The 22987-nt window shown below is 38.5% G+C and overlaps 1 protein-coding gene and 1 long non-coding RNA gene across 4 annotated transcripts in view; one reads left to right on the forward strand and one right to left on the reverse strand.

The window, feature by feature from the left end:
• Positions 1-434: 434 nt before the first annotated feature.
• LOC127433116 (uncharacterized) overlaps positions 435-22987 on the forward strand; it is an 83424-nt gene continuing 60871 nt past the window's right edge. Inside the window, exons 1-2 of the long non-coding RNA XR_007895848.1 lie at positions 435-508; positions 1339-1418. This is a non-coding gene — a long non-coding RNA (uncharacterized LOC127433116). The remainder of the gene's footprint in view (positions 509-1338; positions 1419-22987) is intronic.
• LOC127433068 (transcription factor RFX3-like) overlaps positions 3396-22987 on the reverse strand; it is a 41222-nt gene continuing 21630 nt past the window's right edge. Inside the window, exons 4-17 of one of the 3 annotated variants that reach the window (XM_051684709.1) lie at positions 20710-20968; positions 17504-17578; positions 16107-16288; positions 15870-15989; positions 15083-15207; positions 14882-14994; positions 14670-14785; positions 14423-14577; positions 10601-10698; positions 10244-10393; positions 9930-10138; positions 9330-9483; positions 9169-9211; positions 3396-8741 (exon numbers count right to left, since the gene is read on the reverse strand). In XM_051684709.1, coding sequence (XP_051540669.1) covers positions 8464-8741; positions 9169-9211; positions 9330-9483; positions 9930-10138; positions 10244-10393; positions 10601-10698; positions 14423-14577; positions 14670-14785; positions 14882-14994; positions 15083-15207; positions 15870-15989; positions 16107-16288; positions 17504-17578; positions 20710-20968 — 2077 coding nt within the window. In that variant the 3' untranslated portion in view covers positions 3396-8463. Of the gene's footprint in view, positions 8742-9168; positions 9212-9329; positions 9484-9929; positions 10139-10243; positions 10394-10600; positions 10699-12901; positions 13593-14422; positions 14578-14669; positions 14786-14881; positions 14995-15082; positions 15208-15869; positions 15990-16106; positions 16289-17503; positions 17579-20709; positions 20969-22987 lie in introns of those variants that run through there. The other 2 variants (XM_051684710.1, XM_051684711.1) reach the window with 2 other exon arrangements.

The raw sequence follows: 22987 nt of genomic DNA on the forward strand, positions 1-22987 counted from the left end.
TGTGATTATTTGAGTAGCTCCTCTTTTAGCCATTTATCAAATACAGTAAGATGTTAAAAGGATTTTAAAGTCTTGTGCATTTCATATTACATTTTTGCACTTGTGGTTTGAATGTTATAGTTCTGCCTCTGATAAAAAACAAAACTAAATAACAGGGGTTTGTCTTTGCACACGATTCTGAAGATGATTAGAAGTCACCACTGTGAGGGCAATTAATAACATTCATTAGGAACTCACATTTTAAGTCATGTTTATTTGCAGTTTTGTTTGAAGGGATCTTACAGCTTGACTAACATGTTTGTTCTCACTTCGAAGTGCTCTTCGGAGGCTGCTTTATCCCTTGGAACGCTGGGATAGTATTGCCCCATGTTAATATTCATGAGGTGGGCGTGGCTTATTCCACAGGTGCTTCTTAATGACATTCAGTAGTGTGGATCACAAATATAAAGATTGAACGATCCAAAAGTGGCTGGACAACAAACAGTATCAGTATGACTCATACTTTAAGGTACAAAACTGAGAGTGAACTAGAACCTTACAGTGTTGCAAACTACTAACCTTTTAGCGAAATTTATTTAACACATTTTTGAAATACGATCAATTTAGTTTCATCGAGTTCGACCGTGCGTTGAACACGACTAGATTAGGTCGTATGGAGTTATATATGTGCCACAATTCTGCACGCGCAAAATTATAGTTTGAGAGCACAAAAATGTTCTGCGCGTGCAAGATAATATTTTGAGCAAACAAATATGTTCTGCAGGTGCAAGATCAAATTTTGAGCCCACAAAAATGTTCTGCGCGTGAAATTTTGAATGCAATTTTTTTTTTTCCTGCACATGCAAGATTATCTTTTGAGGGCACAAAAATGTTCTGCACGTGCAAGATTAAATTGAGCGCACAAAAAGTTATTTTTGCACGCGCAAGAACTCAGTGTTGTAAAGCAATATATCTTGCAAAGATAAATTAATTTTGAGCAAACGAAAATCAATTTTACGTTTGAATAACGTTTCTTTGAATGTGAATTTGCTCAGAATTTTGAAATTTTGCTTTCTCCTCCTACCCACTCTGCGTGCATAATACCTTTTTGCATGCTCAAAATATCATCTTGCGCATGCAGAACATTTTTTGTGCGCTCAAAATATAATTTTGTGCACGCAGAATGTGTCACAAATATAACTCCATAAGATTGCAGTAAAGATAGTTTGCGATTTGAAATTCAAACTTCTTTCGTAATTAATTTGCCTCCTACTTAATTTTAGGTAACCTCCAGTGTTATTATGCTATTAATGTTATTTGTTCTGACTTTAAAAAGTAATTGTTATAATTTTTCCTGAGGGGAAGTGGCATTCCTGTGAATGAGAGAAGTTGGAGCGCCCAACGGTCAACGGATGTAGAAAGAAAGTCCCGCCTTACAGGTATAAGAGCCAATCACCGTTTAGATACAGATATGCCCTGTCAATCAACTCTAGAATGCGCATGCGCATTAGCTACAAGCCGGGAAAATTATGTTTTAGCGTTATATAAGGTCAAGAAGCAAAATACATGATTCCAATATTATCAGATTTTATCGCTGATTTGAAATATGTTCTTTGATCGTAATCTTGACCAACCGTTTTTGAGATTTCGGTGTTTCTCCATTCAAGCAGATATGAGCTGCACTGTCATGACTGGAAATAACCTCCTGAGAGCGTCCCAAAGATTCCCAACAGTGGACTGACTCGCTAGAAAGACTTCGATTTTACTGAGATCTTTTGTCATTTTGAACACATTATCAAATACACGATATATAATAAGGATTTCTTAACTTTATTTTTAAATAAAAAATGTTTAACCCTCAGAGACCCAGCAATTGCAACACTTGGTAAGAGAAACTACATAATACCTATTATAATACTATTATTAATATAATTATATTATAATAATAAATATTACCTTATTTATTTGATTAAAAATGGTTTAAAATATTTTGCAGTAGCTGACAAGCTGAACTGTTTTGTCACAGCTTGCTAAATTCACACAATAGTAACTTTGAAGCAAAAATACTTTCCCATTGACTGCCATCAATTTCTGAAGTCACACAAAATTTACCCCAAAACAACAACAAAAAAAATGCACACATGAATAAATGAATAGGCCAAGTACTTTGTTTAAAATTAAATAGGCTACAACTACGCTAAAGGCACACCTTCAGGAAAATGTGCTTTTTTTCTGGTCACAATATGTATCAAGATAAAAAAATAAAAAAATAGATTTATATTTATTGAATATTAAAGGAGCAGCATAATTTGTGTGAAAAGAAATAAGGTTGTTTTGATTAAAATTCATTGTTTAACTCTTGTGCGTCAATAAACAAAAAGTTACTCAGAGGTCCTGTAGAGGACAAAAATGTCGGCATCAAAAAACTGCCATACTAATATTATATATTAATATTATTTTCCACTTTCACAGATTTAGATTTTTTTAACCAACATCAGTTCAGATAATAACTACCAAATATTCATTTTCAGGATTTTAACCCTTTAAATGCCAGTGTTGTTTTTTACACACAAACACACACAAATTTCTCAATACACACATACAAAACACACTCTGACATCCATACCAACACACACACACAACTGTATCTGCATCATTTATTAAATTGTCCTGCAGTGCTCTATAATACAGCAAACAGAAAATAGGGGAAAAGCTTGTATTTGCTCCATAGGCTAAACATGAGAAAAATGGCGCCATCTGGTGGAAAATATTAAAAATTTAAATATTTTAGCCAGGGCTCCAGAATGAAAGCACAATATTACTGAATTCATGATTTTATGCTTTAATGACACTGGGATCAAATATTACAGTTTTAATGGGTTTCAATGGGGACATTTTTGTCCTGAAGGTCCTGAGTGGAACTATTTTGTGTACACAGTGTATTATAGATGTATTATAGGAACAGCCAAAATGATCGAAAAAACAAAAATGAAAGACAAAAATGTCCCGAAGGTCACACAAGGGTTAAAATGTGTTGCCGAGGAGGTGTTTTACCCTGCACTTCGGTTTATAGTGATATAGAAAAAGCAGTTTTATTCTATATAATGGAGGTCGCCTCATGGGGGCCGACATGTTGAGATCACATGACCAGCCGAATACAACTTACTGTATCTCTAATCGGCCTATTTTTATTTATTTATTTTTTAATTGTCACTCATAGAATACATTAATTATATCTGACGTGAATGGGCTGTTTTTGGGATGGCATCAGAAACACAAAACGTTTGCTGGATCCGATATGTGTCAGTATTAAGTTTGAGAACACCTTTGTATCCGTCAGCGCCACATAAAAAATGACTTCAAAAATGAGTGCAACTTTAACCATGTTCAATCGTGTGACAGTGAACACACTCGGGTCTTGTTTCAACAAGAAAAAGGTTTATTAATTGAAAGACAAGCCACAAATTTAAGAAAACAACACTAATAAGCTAGCCTGAGCTCAAGTCTGAAATATTCAGAAAAAACAAACTACATGTGTCCTGGATAATTTCTATATTTTCCTCATGTTGACACACTAAATGTTAATATATAATCTTATAAATATAAAAGTTCCCCGGTTTTGTTATCCTTCATGTAAAATACACAATACAAATCACTCTACACTTATTAGTTAGCTTTTACCAATTTTCAGAGGATATAATTTACTAAGAGGTAAATTGGAACAACACACAAAAAGAGGGAAAAAAAATACATATGTACTGTATATGTAAAGGTACATCATCCAAAACGATAAAGGGGTGGGGAGGGGGGTGGGAAAAGAAAAATCATCACAATATACACTTTCAAACAAATCTGTCAATAAACTGCTCAAAGGGACTGAAAATAAATATCCTTCCATTTTATCTCAATATTTACATCTAGGACTTCAGTTCTGAGAGTTTTCCCCAAGAGTACCACGATGCTTGTGCTTGCATTTGAACGCGCTACAGCAGGCCACGACTCACTACGTAAACCGTCAAATGGCACTTAAAATATTCCAAAAGCAACCCCCCCCCCAAAAAAAGGCAACATAAAAATCAAGCATGTCACTCTACGTACAATAGAACGGAAATAAATCATGATGACAATGATAGTGCAGTGCTTTTATTGGCGAAATCCCAATACAGTTCTGTTCATGTCATCACTTCATCAGCAGTTTGAAGTTTGGGTGCCTTTAAACGGGTCTGTGCATATGTGTCATAGGTGAGTGTGGCGGCTTTAGGAGACTCTGAAGCTCCGTCTGTCCGTTGGCTTGTTCTGGTTCTGGAGGTCGTAGTGAAATCAAAGGCACTGAAGACTTTTGTCAGTGAAGCTGCCTTCACGCTCCTCTGCAGTCTTAGGGGTTGATATGCTGATATCAGAAGAAGGGCAAGTTTGCATTGATATCCAGAGTAAGGTTGCGAAGGTTCAATTTAAAAATGGCCGAGCCAAATGTAGTGTCTTGGTACAACATACAACTACAGGTGTCCCCACATGATTGAGCAAGGCTTGTCAAATCAAAAGATGAATTTTTAACTGTATTTTGGCAAAGTTTGAGATTAGAAACAGGCATGTGGTTTAAAATGAACACACTGAACTCTTCTATACTCACTGGCATGTTGTCCAAAAGAAACGGAGGAGAAAAATCATGATATTCTAGCAGCACAAGAAAAGGCATGCAAGACCAAAAGCACTTTGAGTAGGTGTCATCACACGAGATCAAGACATCTAACAAACCATCCAATAGTGAAGAGCTGTCTGTAGTTCAGGCACGAAAAATCAAAGAAAGAAGAAAAAAATAAAACACACAAGTTCTTCTGTAGGAAACCCACCTGAAAACCTCTAAAACGCAGTCAACTCAAATCTAGGTGGGAGTGACAAAACAATTACAGGTCAATCACATAATCTTGCAATTCTTCAGCTGTAGGACATCTTTAGTAACTGGTCATTAAACATGTTCCAGTACGTCTCACAGATTGCACACTTAAATATAATCAATCATGATGATCAGTTACAAGGACACGGATGTCTCGGACAATCTCTCAGCAATGATCAGGATGGGGTTTCCTTTTAAAGTTCTATCCCTATTATTTCAAAATCATCAATGGAGATATTTTAATGGACAGATTCATATCTCTCAATTTCCCCTCACATAAAAATTACGATTATACATTTTCAGTAAAAAAAAAAAAAAAAAAGATGAATAAAACATACATCAAACAGCCTCTGCGCACATTGGAATTGGGAAAACAAACAAAAAAGGTTTTAAATAAATGTCATAAATGTCAGTAGTAAAGACAATTATGCAATACTGTTTCTAACTACAATTTTCCAGTGTTTTCCATAATAAGAGAGCAGTCAATATAGGGTCAAGTACAACAACAACAACAACAACAACAACAAAAAAAAGGTCTAGAAGGTAGTCAGCACTTCCTACCAGAGTGAAACCAAATAACCGATTTTATCCATAAACTAGTGGGTGCTGTTATCTCCAATCCACAGAGTTAACCTCCTCATCCCCGTTTCACAATTATTAAAAAGCAAAACAAACAACAAGCTATCTATTACCAAATGAATCTCCACCCCTGACTGTAAGCTATATACAGGACAAATGCATGAATTATTTTCATTGCCATATTTCTATATCTATAAAGATATTTAAAGGAATATTCCGGGTTCAATACAAGTTAAGCTTGATCGACAGCATTTGCGGCATAATGTTGATCACCACGTCCCTCTGATTCTTTAAAAAAAAAGCAAAAATCTGAGTTACAGTGAGACACTTACAATGGAAGTCAATGGGGACTTTGTGAAATCAAAATTAAAGTTATGCTGCTTTTAGTCCATATCTATATACGGTATAAGCTAGTGTACTTCTAAACATTGACCAAATCCATTTTCAGAAGATTGTGGTGACATTTCACCCCACACTTCCTGTAGCACTTGTCATAGATGTGTCTGTCTTGTCGGGCACTTCTCACGCACCTTACAGTCTAGCTGATCCCACAAAAGCTCAATGGGGTTAAGATCCAGAACACTCTTTTCCAATTATCTGTTGTCCAATGTCTGTGTTTCTTTGCCCACTCCAACCTTTTCTTTTTGTTTTTCTGTTTCAAAAGTGTCTTTTTCTTTGCAATTCTTCCCATAAGGCCTGCACCCCTGAGTCTTCTCTTTACTGTTGTACATGAAACTGGTGTTGAGCGGGTAGAATTCAATGAAGCTGTCAGCTGAGGACATGTGAGGCGTCTATTTCTCAAACTAGAGACTCTGATGTACTTATCCTCTTGTTTAGTTGTACATCTGGTCTTCCACATCTCTTTCTGTCCTTGTTAGAGCCAGTTGTCCTTTGTCTTTGAAGAATGTAGTGTACACATCTTCAGTTTTTTGGCAGTTTCAAGCATTGTATAACCTTCATTCCTCAAAACAATGATTGACTGATGAGTTTCTAGAGAAAGCTGTTTCTTTTGTGCCATTTTTGTCCTAATATTGACCTTAAGACATGCCAGTCTATTGCATACTGTGGCAACTCAAAAACAAACACAAAGACAATGTTAAGCTTCATTTAATGAACCAAATATCTTTCAGCAGTGATTGATATAATGGCAAGTGATATTCTAGTACCAAATGATCAATTTAGCATGATTACTCAAGGATAAGGTGATGGAGTGACGGCTGCTGTCTAGATTTGATCAAAAATGACTTTTTTCAAATAGTGATGGTGCTGTTACATCAGTAATGTCCTGACTATACTTTGTGATCAGCTGAATGCCACTTTGGTGAATTAAAGCACCAATTTTCTTCCGAAACTGCAAAATCTGTACATTATTCCAAACTTTTTGGCCACCAGTGTATTGTGATTCAAAACATGGATATAATATCTTTTACTCACTTTTTTTAGTTGTCATCTTGCACAACGGTTTCAGCCATGTAACCCAGATTTTTGCTTTTTTTTTGGTAATCAACATTATGCCACAAATGCTGTAGATTGAACTTGTATTGAACCCGGAATATTCCTTTAAGTCCTAGCATATCAACTTTTGGTCCAACGTGCAAATATTCACTTTTGTGGTTGGGAGGGGGAAACAGCCAATGGGAATTGAAATAAGTAGAGTCATATGACAACTTCAGAACGTGATCAGGGCTAGCAAAAAACAAGACACAATTCCAGACATCGGGACTTTTTGTGTCAAAGACCGGCAGTGCCGGTGTGAGGTAGGGTGACAAGGTACACACACAATCAAACGACAAACACCTCGGCCAAATTCAAGCTCTCGTACACACACAAACATACACACAGCCTTCACCTAACTGAAGAGGCGCAGGACAGGAACAGGCCTTGACGGTGGATAGGGAGCAGTAATTCAGCAACAGATGCACGTTATAGCGCAAACGAAACCACAATCTTGAATTTTAATGCAAGCGCTCAGACGGTAGCCACCATTGATATCAGACCACAAATCCAGCCACATGTCCACCGCGATACATCTGGTGCCAGATGTCTACGCGGGATTATGAATATTCTCTGGTGGTGTGGTTTTCAGTACAAACAGAATGACCTTCTTGCATCACCTGTGAAATGAAAAGCTGTTGTTTGGCTTAAGGCACTAAGATGAACCCGAGGTACATAAAATCCCTGACATTCACTCTGTTCTGCAATATCGCACAGGTGTGAGAGGCAACAAAGCTTCGAAATGGCCCAGGACAGCCAGTTGTTTCTCACTCCTGTGTTTTTGGTCCAATCGTAAAAAAAGAAAATAGTTTCCAAGACCGAAAATGCAGTTCGTACATGCAGCATATATGTACAATGACAAAAAAACTCCTTTAAGCTACCAAACAACTAAATCTACCAAAAGAAGGCAATTGGAAACACTTAGACTGCAGAAGTACAGAAGGTGAAAAGGCAAGCTCATTATGTTCAGTACGGTTGTCTAGCCTGCTTCGATTATAGCAGCACAGTTACACAGCGAGACTTTCCACTCCCTAACCAAACAGCAAACAGTTCAACAGCAAGCAACATTTGGCCAATTACGTGTTCTAAACAAAACTGTAAACAATGACCAGTACAATTATACAATAAAGAAGTGATATTTATAACTAGGCAAATGGTATTTTCCAGAATCAATCAATGTGTAAGTTTCCCTTGGGGAACCAGTGGCCATTTGAGTTCTGGGTCATCCAAAAAAAAAAAAAAGAGTTTCCTATTAACATCAGGGCGTTCAACTTTACAATCAACATCTCGTCACATCCTAAAGTTGATTTACTTCAGGATATGTTCATCGGAACTTTGCAGATGACCCCACTGTAGGGCTTGAACAGAAAGCAGCTATGCATCATCATCCTGTCTCTGTGATGTAAACCACGGTGCTATCGTCCTGGTGGATAAGATGGGATGTCTCTGAGACACACAGAGAGATGGTAGTGAGAGACAGATAGCACAGAAAGAGGAAAAGAGAGAAGCGGATGGCCTCACACCGAGGCGTATGTGTTTCCCACGCTGCCGCAGTGGCGGATAGTGCTGGTTCCGGTCGAGCTGAGGATGTGTTCGCTGTGATTTCCAGGAGTGTGGGGCAAAGAGCCGAGCATATTGGGCTGAACCACGCCCACCACCGCGCTGCTACCATCCTCCATCGCTCCCACCTGCAGCACCTGGATCACCTCCATCTCCGCCTTCTCCCGCTTGGCGAGCGGCTCGTCGGACTCCTCTATTTCCTCATCCAGATCGCTGTCCATCTCGCTCACCTCGTCTATCAGACAAAAGGAACATATGACCTTAGACTGGAACAAATATCTTCTGCTTTGAAGACAACATGAAACCCCATTTTATGTCTATAATGTGACGTACTTCCAAGTGAAACTAGGAAAAAGGGGAATAAAGTGGACCAATGAATCGTTCACAACAAAACCAGGAACGCAAGTTTATTTCATGTTGACTTGAAACTCTGATTACATGCTTAAAATGAATTGAACTAACAAATTGGATGCAGTGCGACAATTAAGTTTCTTTGTTTGTACAGTAATGGATTTTCCAGAAACGTCTCTCAAAAGACTTGCAAAAGAAAGCAACAAAAAAAGTCCCGGCTTGTCTGGCTAGACATGTTCGTGTGGATTATAATTATGTAACAGGGTGCAATGAGGTCTCAGCTTGCAGTCTGAGCTTTTAGGCGGCCTTACCTTTGTCAATGTTGGCAGGTGACATGGTATTCAGGTCCTGAAACTATGATAGAGGAACGGCACAAAGAAACGGCAATTAGAGAAAAATACTTTGACATCATGCTGTTTTACAGCTCATGCTGAGCTACACAAACACCACCACTGAGAGACGCAGTCCTTACCTCTCCCATAACTCCAATGGGCGTCTCTCCCGTTGCCTGGGCGACACGGTGTTCAACCAGGTAGAACATATACTCATCATACAGCAGCCGGATCAAGTGGAAAGAGCCAAAACTTGCAGCGCTCCGAAGGGTCAAATCTCTGATGACCATAGAGCTGCAAGAGTCCAAAAAACACGCAAGTTAAAAGTACTGGAAATACTCTTGACATTTTGCACTCAGCATTTATTGTGCTATTGGTGAGGACTGTCTGTTTGATGACAGAATTCAGTTTCTTTGGAAGCAGCAAGGAATTGCATCAGAGTCTGCTTGGCCTGAGGTTTGGTCGTGTTGGACTCCAGTATGGTTCATCTATATTACATAAGTGAAACACTACTGATGATGTATCATTTCGCCTATTAATGCATTTTTCATTGCTGCTCGTCTCGGCAGAAAAGAGTTAGAAAGGAGGAAAAGGCACCAAAAAATGGAAAGCTTCACCGAGTCATTATCCTAGCTGTAGAGGTGAACAACTACCACTAGTGCTCACAATGGAACTCAAATTGATGGCAGTGCAGTGCCAAATAATACAATGTGAAAAGTGAATCAAATGTTAAAACTTGCCTGTAGAAAGACCACTTGAGCAGGAACTGGCGTGCAGCTTTGGGGAGGCTTGGTTTATCCTCATACGGTTTGAGAACTTGAGAGACCACATTGTCCAGCCAAGCTGCCCACTGTTCCAACGAGCTCTGCTGCTGGAGGGTGGCCTTGAAATCCTGCTCGAGACGCTGGACAACCCCCTCTTCACACTGGCACACCCACGAGGCCTGCTCCTATATGTTATTAACATGTACATGGTTCTTCTCAATAAACGTCTTGTGAAATCTCGCACATTCAAAACTCTGAAAACTACAGAACGGAAGGAGCCTGTGACGTACCTGCACATTGGCAAAGTCAACGCGGTTGAGATCACTGAGCATCTGGTTGATCTGGGAGGTGTTCTGCAGGACTGCACGAGCTGCTTGCGCCAGATGATTCAGAGACGTGTATCTGCGGAGGGTCTGAGCAAAGGCACTAACAGCGGCAACCTACACAAAAGAAGATGAACTCGGAATATTGGGATTTCTGCGGTGGATGACGGCTATCATAAATGCAGAACAACCGGTGGTATCGATCTTTATTGTTCACACAGTTGCCAACGACTGAAACTGGCCACATGCATTCATTACGTCAAAATGTTGACGGAACGGTCTAGATTATGATGCAAATGAATTGGTAACACACTACACACTAACCTTGGTCTGGATCATCCTCTGGGGAATGCTGCTCATGGCGTTGGTGAGCCAGCCCTCAAGGCTTTTGGCAAAATTACGGATGGCTTGAGTCAAGGCACCTAGTGAATGCAGATAGTGATTTAGGTTCATACAGAATGGAGGACAAGCAAGATAATTTTACAATATCTGGAAAATTCCACATGAGTTACAATAAGAGAGATGGAGCTGTCTCAAAGAACTAGAGTTTTGACTCTTATGGAGTTATATTTGTGCCACAGTTCTGCGCTAAGATTATATTTTGAACACACAAAAAGGTATTTTGAACTCAGTTATGTAAAGCAATATATCTTCTTGCAAAGATGAATTCATTCTGAGCAAATGAAAATTAATTTCGCGCTTGATTAAAGTTTTTATATGAATGTGTATTTGTGCACGTGCAAGATCTCACTCGCTCTCTCCTCCAATCCACTCTGTGTGCACTCATAGCTTTGACTGCTTGCTTGCTCAACATGGTCAAAGTGTTACAATATGCTAGAATTTCAGCCAATTAGAGATGAGGGGGAACATTTTGATTGTCTGGCTAGATCAAAACTAGATCAAGTGGAAGAGGAGAAGGGGATAGTTTGTTTTCAAGAAAGGAAATGTGTAACACACTTAACTGTTTTTATTGAACCTTTATGACATTTTGTTTTAGTCTGTACACTGCCAATAGACTTATTAGCTATCTAACTATATGGCTCTTTTAGTATGGTCTATATTAGTATTTGGTTCTCTTGGCTAGCTATCAAGGTTACCAAGTTACACTTACCAAGTTACATAGCTAGCTTGGCCATGTTGGTTACTACTTTCATCTGAAACGATATTAATTTAATCTCTCCCATGTGTAAGACTCTTTAAGTGTAACGTAATGGTGTAGTTTTGGGGGAACTTAATTTGACTTCTTTCTATCCCACAGGATATACAGGTGCATCTCAATAAATTAGAATGTCGTGGAAAAGTTTATTTCATTTATTCATTTATTTCAGTAATTCAACTCAAATTGTGAAACTCAATTGTGAAACAATGAATGTTTGTGGCTTACCCTCCTTGTGAAGGGTGTCAATGATTGTCTTCTGGACAACTGTCAGATCAGCAGTCTTCCCCATGATTGTGTAGCCTAGTGAACCAAACTGAGAGACCATTTTGAAGGCTCAGGAAACCTTTGCAGGTGTTTTGAGTTGATTAGCTGATTGGCATGTCACCATATTCTAATTTTTTGAGATAGTGAATTGGTGGGTTTTTGTTAAATGTGAGCCAAAATCATCACAATTAAAAGAACCAAAGACTTAAACTACTTCAATCTGTGTGCATTGAATTTATTTAATACACGAGTTTCACAGTTTGAGTTGAATTACTGAAATAAATGAACTTTTCCATGACATTCTAATTTATTGAGATGCACCTGTACTGAGAGAGCAGTTTATGCATTCTACCACAACCCTTATGGCAAAATTGATTAATGATGAAAAGGGTAGAAAATGAAAAGTGGCTAATTACAGTTGTGGCCAAAAATATTGGCACCCTTGGTAAATATGAGAAAAGAAGGCTGTGAAAAATATATCCTTATTGTTTATCCTTTTGGTGTTTCATTAAAAAATATATATATAAACAAAAATCAATCCTCAAACAGATATCAAACAATTCCAAACAAGTTTTATCAAAAAATAATTATTTTTGTCAAATATATGTGTGGCACAATTATTGGCACCCTTGTATTCAGTACATTTACATTTTACATTTATGCATTTGGCATATGCTTTTATCCAAAGCGACTTACAGTGCACTTATTACAGGGACAATCCCCCTGGAGCAACCTGGAGTTAAGTGTCTTGCTCAAGGACACAATGGTGGTGGCTGTGGGGATTGAACCATCAACCTTCTGATTACCAGTTATGTGCTTTAGCCCACTAAGCCGCCACCACTTAGTCAGTACTTATTCAGTACTTTGTGCAACCTCCCTTTGCCAAGATAACAGCTCTGGGTCTTCTCCTATAATGCCTAATGAGGCTGGAGAACACCTGGCAAGTGATCTGAGACCATTCCTCCATACAGTATCTCTCCAGATCCTTCAATTTCTGAGGTCCATGCTGGTGGACTCTCCTCTTCAGTTCACCACACAGGTTTTCTATGGGGTTCAGGGTACTGGGATGGCCATGGCAGAACCTTGATTTTGTGGTCAGTTAACCATTTTTGTGTTGATTTTGATGTGTGTTTTGGATCATTGTCTTGCTGGAAGATCCAACCACAGCCCATTTTAAGCTTTCTGGCAGAAGCAATCAGGTTTAGATTTTTTATCTGTTGGTATATGATAGAGTCCATGATGCCATGTATCCAAACAAGATGTCCAGGACCTCTGGCATAAAAACAGCCCCACAACATTCAAGATCCACCACCATATTTAACCGTGGGCATGAGGTACTTTTCCATACGGCTACCTCTCTGTGTGCGCCAAACCCATCTCTGGTGTTTACTGCCAAAAAGCTCTGTTTTAGTTTAATCTGACCATAGAACCTGGTCCCATTTTAAGTTCCAGTAGTGTCTGGCAAACTGAAGATGCTTGAGTTTGTTGTTGGATGAGAGCAGAGGCTTTTTTCTTGAAACCCTCCCAAACAACTTGTTGTGATGTAGGTGATGTTTTGGCCATTTTAACCATCCTCCTCACCGTGCGTGGAGACAATATAGACACACGTCCTCTTCCAGGCCGATTCATAAGATCTCCAGTTGATTGGCACTTCTTAATTATTGCCATGATGGTGAAAATGGGTATTTTCAATGCTTTGGCTATTTTCTTTTAGCCACTTCCCATTTGTGAAGCTCAACAACCTTTTGCTGCACATCATAACTTTATTCTTTGGTCTTACACACTGTGATGGATGACTAAGAGAATCTGTCCTGTGTGTTTCCTCATATTTATACCCATGTGAAACAGGAAGTCATGAATGAACAATTTCATGTTCCTTGTCACCCAGGCGCACTAAAAAAAAAATGTAAAATGAATGGGAAGATCCTTCAGATATATTGTACTCATAAGAATTTCTAGGGGTGCCAGTAATTGTGGCAAACATGTTTTGGAGAAAGATATTTATTTACTTATGAGATATCCCCCCCCCCTTTCAATTACTTTACTTCAATTAAAGGTTAGATTTTTGTGAATATTCTGAATGAAGGATCAAAAGGATAAACAATAAAGACATATTTTTCACAGCTACCTTTGCTCATATTTACCATGGATGCCAATATTTTTGGCCACAACTGTATGTCACAGTTTGCGGTAAATTACAGCATATTGAACCTCAATTGTCTGATGGGTAAAAAGGGGTAAAAAAACCTCAATTGTCTGATGGGTGCAAAAGGGTAAAAAAATAAATAAATGGAAAGAATTTCTTTGCATTGCATGATGTTCATGGTTGCTGTAGGTACCTCAACTGTCCAATCACGGAGTGCTTGCAAGAAGCTGCTAATAGCCAATCCTGATGTAGGAGGCGGGACTTGTCGGAATACAGGTGGAAAAGCAAGCGAGCAGTCTAAAGTGTTGAGCGTACACAGAAGAGCGCGTACGAAGAGAGAGAGCGGGTGAAATCTTGTACACGCAAAAAACAATGGAGTAACATAAATGTCAGAATTCTGTGCAAATGTTGACATCAGCACACATTCAAACATCTTGCACGCACAGAACATCCATCGATATCGAATTTGTAGCAGAAATTGCATAAAGTCAACGAATCAGATTGGACTGTCGAGATTTGGAGAACTCTTATATGCATCAGTGGTCTTGAGACTGACACTAGAGAAAGAAAAACTCACTAGGAATGGGTCTCAGAACGTCAGGGATGAGGATCTCCACGAGGGCCTGATACATCAGGTGATCACAGGTGTTCATCCACTTCAGCACCGCCTCATTCTGGCAGAGCAGAACTAGTCTGGCCTGTGGCAGACGGCCCTCGATCTCGCTCATCCCACTGCATAAATATAATCACGATATAATCACTTCATTCTTTGTTTTGTTGAAGTTGCTGACTTGCTGAAGCACAAAAGGGGCCGGGTAACATACCTGTTTTCTGTGATGGTGACACTCTCTACAGAGTTGGAGGTAGAATAGCGCCAGAAAGTCTGCCACAAGTTCTCAATCAGATTGAACTGAAGGTTTATTACCACGTCCAAAATGGCCTGCAGGTGACAAGTCACATAACACCATTAAACTTTAATTCAGCAAGCACCAATGTGCTGTGAATTGGACCCTAACAGATGTTATGAGCAACTGACCTCGCAGTGTTCTTTGTACAGTGTCTGAAGGGCTTTGACGTCCTCTGGGCCGACACCTTCCACAGACTCTCCGAGGTCAAGTTCAACAAACTCTGGCAGAGCTCTGGAGGCATCTGACGGGGTATACAGGACACTTCAGAAAGGCACAGCTACAACATGAACATGAGCTAACAGTTTCCACCGAATATGCTTCATATTTACCCAAGAACTGCTGATGTTGCTGGCTTTGAGCGATGAACGTCTGCTCTGCAATGTTGGGCGTGTGCTGACCACAACTGGAAAAGCTCTCCACTGAAACACCATCCATCTTGTGCACTGGCTTGAATCTATGAAAAGGTACAGAGAGATATAAGCTTTGTTCCAAGACTTAGTGAGTTGCCTTGCTGTCTATATAGGCAGCTACCTTTTTAAGGCAGCAATTAAATGTCTTTTTTTTGTTGTTTTTTTATCAGCTACTGACTGTAAACAGCAGAAAGGATGTTAAAAGAGACATTATTCAATGACAAATGGGTTGTGTGGGTCTCATCTTTAGACACACGGAACGGGTCAAACCAAACTTTTACTCTCGACACAAAGTGAAATGATCTCGCTGCTGCACTTCTTCCTGTCTGAACTACACAATCCCTGCTGAGTGAAATGCATACGCTTTGCAGAGCGTTGCAGCACAATGTAAAAGAAATCAATATTTTTACCCCAGCCCTAAACCTGACATTAGCATGTTGCTAAACTAGTGATGCAACACACCAAAAAAACACGCATAGCACGTACAAAAATCTTGATTTGAACAATTTTTGGGTAATGATGGAAATTAATTTCTCAATGCTGCTGCCTGCCTTTTGAAATGGCCTTATAATGCTGTCTATGTATACAGCCCACTATATTTTGTAACAGAGCTATAGATCACTAATAAAACACTGCTCTGGAGGTTTTTAATCATTTTATTGGCTATGGTTATGGTTGTCATGGTCAAGGATGGAGACAAGAGTACCTGTGCTTCTGTTGGACGGGCTGCTGTCTCAGTGCCATGTACTGCATGTCCTCCTGTAACCGGTTCAGAGGAGAGTCCGGCTTCACACGGATCCCGTAATAGTGGTACTTAGAGTTCCCTCTGAATTCAAGAAAGAGACAATGAGATTACAGTGAATGAACACAGTGCAGCAGCTATGGAGAGCATGGAAGTGGGCATGTGTTAACGAGAGGAGAGGCTGTAGGGGGGTTGATTTACCGGGTGCCCAAGCGGCGGGTGCGCAACCCCATGAAGATGGAGCGGATGAGTTTCCCGAAAGACGCAGCATTGACAGGGTCCAGTTTCTGCTCCTGACAGTGGCGCAGGTAGTGACTGTAGAGGGTGGAGCGGGGCAGACTCACGCCCTCTGCTGTCTCGTAATTATCCAGCAGCCACTGAAGCTGTGGAGAGCACAGAGATATCTGTATCAGTCAGACCCTGATTGTGCCGGACCTTTAAAGCCCAGATTAATCAAGCAAGCACCCATGTTTTCTAGTGCTGAGCAGTCAGAGACCCAAACAATTTCCATAATTCTTCATTTCCATTCAAAAGATGATTCTTGTCTTATAATAATTCTGTTAAAATCTAAAGCCAGCAACAGAGTAAATTTATTAAAAGATAATTTAATTTTAGGCTTAAAAAAATCTTGACGTTTGATCCTTTGGAAAATATTAAATATATTGTTTAGGGATGCACCAATGTATCGACCACCAATAATTATCGGCCAATTATTAACCAAATTAGAATAATTGGCACATCGAACATAAGCGTGAAAACGCTAAATGGAATTTTTTTTTTTTTCATAATAACAAACTTATTTTGTGTGCAATATAAAGAAACACCTACCAAAATAAATGGAATCTGAAAAGCATGTCAAATACATAATATGAATAATAATAATAATAAAAAAATAAAAAAAAAGCACAAATGTTTTAGAAGTGCAAAATATTTTTTTTCTCCCGCTTCAATAGTCAAATCTTTTTATCTTGTATTTACTTTTCATTGTGGCTCTCTTAAAATGTTCGCCTGTTATGTGTTCAACATATCCAATACATGGAATTTAAATGGAAATTATTTATTGTTAGAACAATTAATAGCTTTTGTGCCTCTGAACATTTTTTAAGCATAATTCCTAAGAAAAACAGTGATTTGATGACAAAATAGAGTAAGTGGGAAAATATCTGTAGTTTTTATTATTTTATTTATCTGTTTGGTATTGGCCAAAAATGTTCATATGGGTGCATCCTTAGTCTCATTATTTATGCATTTGCTCTGAAATGGCTTAAAATGTAGACTTGAAATAGTCACAATCTAATTAAACAGAATCGAGCCATGTTTTTCACTAAATTAGCACAAGAGAGAATATTTAATGAGTTTCATTGATATGCATCAATGCAGTAGTTAGTTAACATAAAAGTTTGTCAATACACAGAAGGATCAATAAATGGCATTTAAAACCTGCATAACCCCATTTATCAAGTAAGAAAGAAACACAGAGCAAGTAGGAAAGATTGAGAAAGAGACTCTTTTCTGCAGAGACAACAAAACGCATAGTGCCAAAGCAGATAGCTAGGAGACGAGCAAAGCTTTGCGTGGTCGTCATGGTTACAACTTACATGGCTGTTGAGCAGCGAACTTCTCTGACTGGATAAACCTTCAGACTTTTGGAGCGTCTCAATCGCCATTTCAATCTGATAGACCAAAGAGCAAAAGAATAAAGGACAACAAAACAAAAAGGGAGGGAAAACAAATCAAATGGAGACTGCAGCGACAGAGCCGTACTGAAGATGAGCAGCAGAGAATCACCCCACAAAAGCATCCCAGCCACCAAAATCACACACTACAGAACAGTACAGTGGATATACTCATCTACAATCACTGATCTCTAACATTCAGTTCATATCTTCAGTTCTGTTTAAATGAATATATGGTTTTTACCCAGATATTTGGACATTACCAAAACCACACCACCAGAGGACTGAAGTTTTCAAGGAGATTTTCCTTCAGCAATATTACATTCATAATAAGTCTGATTCCAGAAGTCTGAGACCACCAGTGAAAATCCCCATCCATTAATTGGCTCTGTAACTCTACTCTCTCCTCTCCACCAACTGCTGGTGTGTGGAGAGCGTAATGGTGCACTATGGCTGCCGTCGCATCATCCAGGTGGATGCTGCACATTGGTGGAGGTTGAGGAGAGTCCCCTGTTCACTGTGTAAAGAGCTTTGAATGCAATGTCAGAAAAGCACTATATAAATGTAACGTTCATTCATTCAAAATGTTTCTATTTTGCATTTTTCTAGTTTAAAGGAATATTTTGGTTTCAATAAAAGTTCAGCTCAATGGACAGCATTTGTGGCATAATGTTGATTAGCACAAAAATTCGTGAACACTCATTCCTCGTTTTCTTTAAAAAAAGCACAAATCTGTGTTCCAGTGAGACACTTACAATGGAAGTCAATGGGGCCAATTTTTGGAGGTTTTAAAGCCAGAAATGTGAAGCTTATAATTTTATAAAAACACGTTAATTATTCTGTTAAAATGTGTGTATTATTTGATCCGTAAAGTTGTTTAAATCGTTGTTTTTACAGTTGTTTTAGGAGTTTGGTGTTAGGGTTAGAAAAGGTTAGTAAGTGATCACACTAACATCATGTTAACACACATATTGTTTATGTCTTGTGTTTATACTTTTGAAACAGTGAGTATTTTTAATATTTACAGATTGACCCCATTGACTTCCATTGTAAAGTTGTTTAAATCATTGTTTTGAGGTTTACAGTGTTACGTCGTCACGGCAACAAAGTTTTAAAAAGTCTATAACTTTCCACAGATGTGGTTAGTAAGTGATTTAATCACAGTAAAATCATGTTAACACACATATTGTTTATGTCTTGTGTCTATACTTTTGAAACAGTGAGTATTTTAATGTTTACAGATTGACCCCATTGACTTCCATTGTAAGTGTCTCACTGGAACACACATTTGTGCTTTTTTTTTTTTTTTTTTTAAAAAAGTCAAATTAATATTTGTGGTAATCACCATTATGCCAGAAATGCTGTCGATTGATCTTAACATGGAGTTACCTGGAATATTCCTTTTAATACAATTTTCTAATTGCAAATTACATTAGCAGCATAACAATTTGAGTGAAAATTTGAAAAATGCAGTATTATTAGTATTTAGTATGTTATTAGTATGTTAGTATTTGGTATGTGTCTGTTTTGCTTTAATGACAGCATTAGTGTTGGCAAGTCCAATTTATTTTAATGAATCATTAGAAAGGACTATTTCAATTAGCTGGTTAAAGATCCCCTCCAGTGACAATTAAGTTTTAACCTTGTTTACATGTCCATATGGTGTTTTTATATGCTAGAAGACATTCGAGTGAAATCAGCAGTCAACGCAATGTCTGAGCGTTTTCACCTTGGAACTGCAATGTACCAAAGACAATCTCATAAACACTGATTCAGACAGCCAGGGTTTCATACGTCACGAACCTAAGGAGCCAATCCCATCAACTTGTGGGGTGGGGCTTTCCATATCAATAGCATACGGTACGGCGAAGCAAGGGGTATCGGGAGAAGCCAGGTGTAGCTACGTATCGGTACTTTGCGAGACATGTTCTGTTTTCGGATGCAAAGCTGCGAAAGGACAAATGGTGAGCCTTCATGTATTACCAAAGGATCCGAAAATCCAAGATAAATGGGTGCAGTTTATTTAGAAAAATCATAATGTCCCAGCAAAACTTCCAGAGAAAACTCGGGTTTGCAGTAGTCATTTTCCAGAGAACTGTTTTGAAAATGTTACTCAAAAACAGATGTGTTTTGCCACTAAACTTATATTGAAGCCCAATGCTGTTCCATCAATTTATCCTGGGGACACAGCGAGCCCGAGCTGCAGGCGAGCGGTGCAGGGGTGAGTGGAGGTGGGGACTAATTTGCATATTCATAGATCTGCGCATACTAAATGAGGCAAAGGTGTAGTTATATCTAATCCATTTTAAGGCATGAAGGGATTATTTTCATGGAAAATAAACTTTTAAATAATTAATTTTGATTATCAAAGATGAGTTTTTATGGGTTAAACCAGTGACTGGAGAGGGGCTTTAAAAAAAAACAATGCACAATCGAGTCCCATCATGTCATTTTGTTTCATTTTTGTAGTAAATTGCTGTTAATTTGTTTTCACTATTTGGATATACAGTAGATTAGAATTTTTCCAACAAAATTATTAAGAACATTAACTGTATTCCAAATATTAATAAGAATGTTTATTATTAATATAATTTCCCCCCCCCAATATTGTTAACAATTTCCCATGTAACAGTTTTACTCGATGAAGTGTATCATCAAGTGGTACACTTTATTTGTATCGAGTCATAAAAATGAATCGATTCAAAGGAATGATTCGCAAATTGGACATTACTCGACCGCATGCCCTGGAGCTGGCATGAACCAAACCCGGATATCGTGTTCTCCAGCATGATTTGGGAATATCCTAAACAAAGAGCATCTTTGTGCTTCAATCTGACCGTCAGTACAAAGAGTTCATACATACGATTAGTCACCTAGAAGTAGTGCAGAATCTGAAATACTCTTCTTCTTTATACTACATCAGATCTTTCATTTAGAAATGTTCAATATCCAAAAACGGACTATTTCAAGTCATAAATTAGATTTTAATTTCCAGATTTTTACTGTGGTCTCAGACAGTTTGACCTCAGTGTATATAAGATTAAGCACAGTATTTTGGTTTATCCTGGTGTTTAACGTTCATAAGTGACCCGTGAGAGCTGATGTGGGCGTCTGTGATTGGAGCTCACCGTGGCGGGGGAGGCTCTAGTTGTCTGAGTGTGAGGGGTGGAGCCATCCATGGAGTTTCCTCCAATCAGATAAGCTCCTGAGCTGCTGATGATTTGGCCTCCAGATAGGCCCATGGCCAGACCGCCGTTCCCGTTGCCGTTGTCCATACTGTGAGTCGTCACCACAGTGCTCACCTGAGCCGAGCTGCCTTGCGTATCAAAGTAGTTCCCGCCGCTGTTCTGGTTGTACAGCTGCGGTTCCGAGTATGAATATGTCCGTCTGCCAATAAAACAAAAACATGTGAAATTCTGCTGCTAGCTGTATTTTTTTTCTAAAATGATTTCTGACATTTTTTTAATTATATCAGCACACACGCTATTCTTTAGTTGACTTAAGAAACATAATAAGTCGTGTCTTGATGGGTTTGCATCCTTTCAGCTTCAGGTGAGAGTGCCGTTTCCATGGATACAGAAATCACCAAAGCATAACTATTTTCATAGAGAACATTGCTTTTGATTGCCATTCTGATATATGCTTTCTTCTTTCAGTTTGATGGCATTTTATTTATAATAGCCAATTTAAAAGATCTTGGCTTCTCGCTGAGTGAATTTCTAAATATGAGCAAGCCGAAGGTTGTTGAACAGAAGAAGCTCTTAGAGTTTCAGCTGACCTGTGTGGAGGGACACAGGTGAATTTCTCAAAGTGCTTTTCTGTGGTACAAGTCACCGTTTCTTGGGCTTCTTTCTTCAGTAAAAAGCACATGATCACAGACCGCTCTCGGACCTCTTATAGCGGGCACTCATCAATACCTGTGGTCATTTTCAGGTGATTGAACACAATTGCCTCTCTCGCTGATGCTTGCGGCCCTCAGGGGCCACATGTTCAGAGTCAGCCCGTTTCAGTGACATGACAGAGGGACTGGAGTGGGCTAGATGAGTCCTGTACTAACGGCCAGTGTTATTATAATTAACAAAAACTGAAACTAAAATACTTTTTCATCCAAAACGAACTAAAATATAAATAGTCTCAAACTCATTTTAGTTTTTGATTTTCTAGGGTGAATATGGGCAAAGTGGGACACTTTTAGAAACTTCTATTTCTTGACACTTTTAATTATGATCCAAACACACATAACCTAACATTATACCTTTGAAGAAAGCTTAGGATGTCTTCTACTTCAGTCAAAAGCAAAAATGCAGAAATGCTCACTACTGGGAAGTGGAACCTTTGAAGATGTTTTAAGCAGTAAAGTGGGACAGAGTAAAAATGATTCTCTAGAAGTATTTGGAATTAATATTTATATTTTCTTATACACTTTTACATCGTAAATCCTAATGTAACATTTACAAGCATTACACCTCAAAATTTGTCATTTTCTTTACCATTTCTTTTCCCACCGGTGGTCATGAAAACTTCAAAAAGTTAAAGGGATATTTCACCCAAAATCATTTATTCACCCTCATGCCATCCCGGATGTGAATGACTTTCTTTCTTCTGCTGAACACAAATTAAGATTTTTAGAAGAATATTTCAGCTCTGTTGGTTCATACAATGCAAGTGAATGGTGACCAGAACTTTAAAGCTCCAAAAAGCACATAAATCAGCATAAAAGTAGTCCATAAATGGTTTAATCCATGTCTTCTGAAGTGATCTAATGTGTTTTGGGTGAGAACAGACCAAAATGTATCTCCTTTTTCACTGTACATCTTGCAATTGCAGTCTACTGGAACGATCATGATTTCAAGCTCGATTACACATTCTAGTAGAGCTCGCAGAGTGCTAGATGACACTGGGAAATATAATCGAGCTTGAAATCATGATCACCAAGGAGACTGCTGATGTCAAGTTTTACAGTAAAAAAGGACTTAAATATTGATCTGTTTCTCACCCACACTGTTCATATCACTTCAGAAGACATGGATTAAACCACTGGAGTCTTATGGATTACTTTTATGCTGCCTTTATGTGCTTTTTGGAGCTTCAAAAGTTCTGGTCACCATTCACTTGTATTGTGAGGACCTACAGAGCTGAAATATTCCTCTAAAAATCTTCATTTGTGTTCTGCAGAAGAAAGAAAGTCACACATCTGGGATGACATGAGGGTGAATAAATGATGAGAGAATTTACATTTTTGGGTGAACTGTCCCTTTAATTGTTTACACACCAAAGATTAGTTTAGTAATGATTTATAATCATTTAAAGAAATGCATGTGAATCCAATGGGGATCAAGCATAAATGTCCTTTGTAACTTTACCCATATTCACCCTGTATTATAACATTTGCAACATTTACAATCC

This window comes from Myxocyprinus asiaticus, chromosome 42 (genome assembly GCF_019703515.2).
Source record: "Myxocyprinus asiaticus isolate MX2 ecotype Aquarium Trade chromosome 42, UBuf_Myxa_2, whole genome shotgun sequence".
In the NCBI taxonomy this organism is placed as follows: domain Eukaryota; kingdom Metazoa; phylum Chordata; class Actinopteri; order Cypriniformes; family Catostomidae; genus Myxocyprinus; species Myxocyprinus asiaticus.